The following is a 5,933-nucleotide window of genomic DNA, read 5'->3' as shown; positions in this document are numbered from 1 at the left end:
GCGATCTGATAGAATATATGGGATTATTTCAATCTTCTTGCATCTGTTGAGGCATATTTTATGTTGTAGTATATGGCCAATTTTGGAGAAAGTTACATGAAGTGCTGAGAAGACAGTTGTATTCTCTTATTTTGGGGTGAAATGTTCTGTAGATATATGTTAAATACATTTGGTTCATAATATCTATTAGTTTCACTGTATCTCTGTTCAGTTTCTGTTTCAATGACCTGTCAATTAGCAAGAGTGGGGTGTTGACTTCTCCCACTATTATTGTGTGATGTTCCATGTGTGTTTTGATCTTCAGGAACATTTCTTTTATGAAGGTGGCTGCCCTTGCATATATGTTCAGATTTGAGACTACCTCCTGGTGGATTTTTCCTTTGATGAATATGAATATATTCATCTTCCCAATCTCATTTGATAACTTTTGGTTGAAAGTACATTTTATTTGATATTAGAGTGGCACCTCCAGTTTTCTTGAGACCTTTTTCTTTTTTAATTGGATATTTTCTTTATTTACATTACAAATGTTATTCCCTTTCACTGTTTCCACTCTCCTGGAAACACCCTATAACATCCTCCCTCCCCCTGCTTCTATGAAGGTGCTCCTCCAACCAACCACCCACTCCCACTTCCCTGCCTTCAATTTCCCTACTCTGGGGCATGTATTGAGCCTTTATAAGATCAATTCTCCATCCATTGATGCCTGACAAGTCCATCCTGTTACATATGTAGCTGGAGCCAGGTGTTGGTGGCTTAGTCACTGGGAGCTCCGTGATGTCTGGTTCGTTGATATTGTTCTTCTTCCTATGGTGTTGCAAACCCCTTCAGCTCCTTCAGTCCTTTTTCTAACTCCTCTATTGGGGACCTGGCACTCATTCCAATGGTTGGCTGCAAGGCTCTGGCAGGGCCTCTTAGGAGACAGCTATATCAGGCTCCTTTCAGCAAGCATTTCTTGGCATCTACAATAGTGTCAGATTTGTTGCCTGTATTTGGGATGAATCTCCAGGTGGGACATTCTTTGGATGGCCTTTCCTTCAGTCTCTGCTCTACACTTTGTCTCCATATTTGCTCCCATGAATATTTTGTTCCCTTTTCTAAGAAGGACCGAAGCATGCACACTTTAGACTTCCTACTTCTTGAGCTTCATGTCATCTGTGGATTGTATCTTGGGCATGCAGAGTTTTGGGGCTGATATCCACTTATCAGTGAGAGCATCTCAAATGTGTTCTTTTGTGATTGGGTCACCTCACTCAGGATTATATTTTCTAGTTCCATCCATTTGCCCAAGTATTCAATGAATTCATCATTTTTAATAGCTGAGTAATACTCCATTATTTTCTCAGGTGAGAGCAGATGCTGGTGAGGATGTGGAGAAAGAGGAACACTCCTCCGTTGTTGGTGGGATTGCAACCTAGTACAACCACTCTGGAAATCAGTCTGGCAGTTCCTCAGAAAATTGGACATAGTATTACCTGAGGACCCTGCTTTATCACTCCTGGGCGGGCATACACTCAAAAGATTCTCCAACATACAATAAGAACACTTGCTCCCCTAGGATTATAGCAGCCTTATTTATAAAAGCCAGAAGCTAGAAAGAACACAGAGGGCCTTCAACAGAGGAATGGATACAGAAAATGAGACCATTTTCCTATAAACATTTTTCTAGCCCTTTACTCTGAGGTAGTTTCTTTCATTGCCTCTGAGGTGTGTTTCTTGTATGCAGCAAAATGCTGGATCTTGTTTATGCATTCAGTCTATTAGCCTGTGTCTTTTTATTGGGGAATTGAGTCCATTGATGTAGAGTAATTTTAAAGAACAATGATTTATTGTTAGGTCCTGTTTTCTTTTTCATTGCTGGAGGTGGTATTATGTGTGTATTATTCTGTTCTTTTGGGTTTCTTGTGAAATGTTCAATTTCTTGTGTGTGTTTTTTGGGGGGTGGGGGGTGTATAGTCACCCTCTTTGTGTTGGAGATTTCCTTCCAGTATCCTCTACATGGATGGATTAGGAGAAATATATTGTTAAATTTTGGCTTTGTCATAGAATATCTACGTTTCTACATTTATAATAATTGAGAGATCTGCTGGATATAGTAACCTGGACTAGCATTTATGTCCTCTTGGGTTCTGGATGACATCTTTCCATGATCTTCTGGCCTTTGAGTCTATGGAAAAGCCTGGTGTAATTCTGATAAGTTTGCCCTTATATGTTACCTGACCGTTTTCCCTTACAGCTTTTAATATTTATATTTATATTTAGTGTTTTGATTATTATGTCTTGATAGGAATTTCATTTCTGGTCTAGCCTTATTTGGTGTTCTGTATGCTTCTTGTACATTTATAGTCATCTCTTTCTTTAGGTTAGAGATGTTTTCTTCATTTTGTTGAAGATTTTTTGAAGATGTTTTCTAGTCCTTTGATTTGATTCTTCACTTTCTTCTATTACTATTATTCTTAGATTTGTTCTTGTCATTATGTCCTCAATTTCCTGGATATTTTGGCTTAGGCACTTTTTACACTGTATTATATTTGACTGATCTGTCAATATTTTCTATGGTATCTTCTATGCCTAAAATTCTCTCTTCTATCTCTTATTTTCTAGTGGTCATGCTTGCATATGTAGTTCCTAATCTGTTTCCTAATTTGTCCATTTCCATTTGTGTCTTCTTTATTGTTTCTCTTTCCATATTTAGTTCTTGGACCATGTTGCTCAATTCTTTCACCTGCTAGATTGTATTTTTCTGTATTTATTAAAGAATTTATTTGGTTTTTGTTGTTGTTGTTGTTTTACCAGCTTCTACCTGTTTGACTGTGTTTTCCTGTATTTCTTTAAGGGATTTATTTATATCCTTCTCAATGGCCTGTGTTATCTTCATAAGAAGATATTTTTGGGTCATCACCTTGCTTTTTATCTCTCCTGTTAACTGGCCTGAGTGTCTCTGACTACAGATGGCCTTCTTGGAAGCAGGCAGAGCTCTGTTACCTGGGTTACAGCAGGTCCATTTCCTTGGAAGCAGGCAGTGTTGTCTCTGGTTAGATTGGGATTGCTGTGTCTCTGGTGAGAGCAGGCCTTCTGTGTCCCTGACTACTGAGAACCTCCTGGAAGACATGCTGGCTATGACTCTGGTTGCTACAGACATCCTGGGAGGCAGGAATTCTTTGACCTTAGTTACTATGGACTTCCTAGAAGGCTCAAAATCTGTAGCATGTGGGATGTGGGCGGGTATCAGGCCTTTGATCTGACCTGGGTGAAGAAGTGATCAGAAGGAAAGTAGAGCTATGTCTTTGGTTACTGCAGAGGCACATAGGCTGTAGCACATTGGCACCTTGCTTTGTGTCCTATATTATGGTCCATGCTTCTGTGATAAGTACAATGTATAATACATTTACATTTATCCTGGTGTCTATTTACTTTTTATTCTCATAGAAAACTGCCTTACACATGATTGAAATTAGTTTTTCCAAATTATAAAGAGAGGTGATTTCAACTATGCCATCTTCCCAACTTGATACATTAAACCTAACCTGTCTAATCTTGTTTTAGCTCTCTCTGATCTGGAGATTGTGGCCCAATCAATATCATTTATTTTTGCTGGCTATGAGACCACAAGCAATACGCTTTCGTATATTATGTATACACTGGCCACTCACCCTGATGCCCAGAAGAAACTCCAGCAAGAAATTGATGCAATTCTGCCCAATAAGGTGAGTAGATAGCATCTGAAGAAAGGAAGAGATCAAACCTCAAAAAGAAAAAATTTTCCACAAATATATTGAAAATCATAATAAATAGAGTAAGCATTGGTTCTTACAACAATCAATAGTCAGTGAAAATCTAAGTGCAGAAGCAAAAAGAGAGATGCAAGACAATAGTGTTCATAGAGAAAATTAATCATTGTACCTTTAATGATCCTCTAGTATCTATCATCTCTTGCCAAAATGACACAATCCAATAGCATGCATAAAATCTCTAGACTTTAAGTATAATCATCTATCAATCAATCAATCACCTTTTAAATTTGTAATTAATGGATATAACTGTTTTAACTGAATGTATATTTATCATCATGTTCATGCCTATGGCCTGAGGTGACTAGAATGGTAAAACAGATGCCTCAAAACTAGATTTCCAGTAATGGTAATTCACCTTTTTGGTACTGGGAAACCACTCTTTGTCCTTTGCAAGACAAATCAGTGCTCTTTATCACTAAGGCATCCCTCTAGACTCTCACTGACCTGATAGCTGCATTACTATGGGTAATGCATTGGCATGAGTATTGACAATGGAACCTTGTCTTTTTAAACCACTTTTACTATATTTTTCAAAAACAAATAAATAGCCATGAAAAGAAGCTACTGAGGCAAAGGAAGTATATCCCTAGCTCAGAGATCACGGAGCAGTAAATATCTGAAGACATACAATAATCTACCACATATTTCTTTTTCCTTCTTTAGATTGAAAATAAATTCTTCTCTTGTGTAGTACATTCTGAACACAGTTTCTCCTCCACCTTCTCCTCACATCTCCAGCTCCCTCACCTTCATCTCTCTCAATCTCTCTCTCTCTCTCTCTCTCTCTCTCTCTCTCTCTCTCTCTCTCTCTCTTTCTCTGTTTCCCTTCAGGAAGAGCAGGTCTAAGAGATAGCAACCAAACATTAAAGAACATAACACAATTATACACTGAAAAAGCCAGCCATGGTGCCTTTTCTTATCTAAGTATGGCAGGTATTCTTCTCATTACTCCTTTCTCCAATCACATAATTAGATATAAACGTGGAAATTATGGCAGCTTCCATCAACTTTTATCTCTATATTAGGGAGCTCCAGTGTCCCATGGGGTAATAGCAATATATCATATAAATTGTACTCACAGATCTACCCAAAACTGACTGCAATGAATTGTGAGGTACCTGAACTCTGTGACTGTCTAGTTGTCCGTGAGAAACACACAAAGCATCATCAGGTCTCATACTCCCCTTGTGTTCTTGCTTCATTCTGTCTTGTGGCAAATAACATGACCAAAAACAACTATGGGGAGGAAACCACTCACTTCAGTTACAATTTTTATGAAAATCTATCATAAAGGAAATTAAAAGCAGGAATTCAAGGCAAGAACTTGTAGGCAGGAGTGCTTGCCACTCCACATAGCATTTCTTCTGACCAAGGCACTCGCTCACTCACAGCCAAATAAGTACAGCAGGGATCATGGAGGATGCCGATTGCTCTCTGGCCCACTCAATGAACTATCATTAGGTAGCTGTTTTCATATACCCCAATATAATCTGCTCATGAAATAATGCTACCTGCGCTTGTCTAGACACAGCCACATCAATCAATACAATCAGGAAAATAACCCTTGCAGGCAAATCCACAAACCTATATAATCTACTAACCATTAACCTTCTGTTGAACGTCCTATTCAGCTGACTCTAGGCTGTGAGATGTTGAAAGTTAAAAATTTATTAGAACACTATATGAAGCAAGAAGGGGAGGATTGTTTCAGCAACTCTGCATGGAGTTGAATGGACCTTTCTGTAGAACAGAAATTTTATGCTCAACTATTGTTCACTTTTACTGTATTTTTAAATGATGAGTTTAAAAGAGAAAAGAAGTGATTGAAGTTACTTCACTATAATCTCATACGTTATTCCTGTTTAATATGACAATTTTCATACCAATAGTAATATTTTTAATCTTTATTATTTTTTATTATGTATTTTCCTCAATTACATTTCCAATGCTATCCCAAAAGTCCCCCATACCCTCCGCCCCCCACTCTCCTACCCACCCATTCCCACTTTTGGGCCTGGCATTCCCCTGTACTGGGGCATATAAACTTTGCATGTCCAATGGGCCTCTCTTTCCAGTGATGGCCGACTAGGCCATCTTTTGATACATATGTAGCTAGAGTCAAGACCTCCGGGGTACTGG

At 38.4% G+C, this 5,933-nt stretch overlaps 1 protein-coding gene across 1 annotated transcript in view; it reads left to right on the top strand.

Moving 5' to 3' along the window:
* Positions 1–777: 777 nt before the first annotated feature.
* Positions 778–5,933, top strand: part of LOC110294097 (cytochrome P450 3A13-like) — a 13,909-nt gene continuing 8,753 nt past the window's right edge. The window contains exons 1-2 of the mRNA XM_021162097.1: positions 778–784; positions 3,547–3,707. Coding sequence (XP_021017756.1) covers positions 778–784; positions 3,547–3,707 — 168 coding nt within the window. The remainder of the gene's footprint in view (positions 785–3,546; positions 3,708–5,933) is intronic.

Source organism: Mus caroli, chromosome 5 (genome assembly GCF_900094665.2).
Source record: "Mus caroli chromosome 5, CAROLI_EIJ_v1.1, whole genome shotgun sequence".
NCBI classification, from domain to species: Eukaryota; Metazoa; Chordata; class Mammalia; order Rodentia; family Muridae; genus Mus; species Mus caroli.
This window is presented reverse-complemented; position numbering and strand designations above follow the sequence as displayed.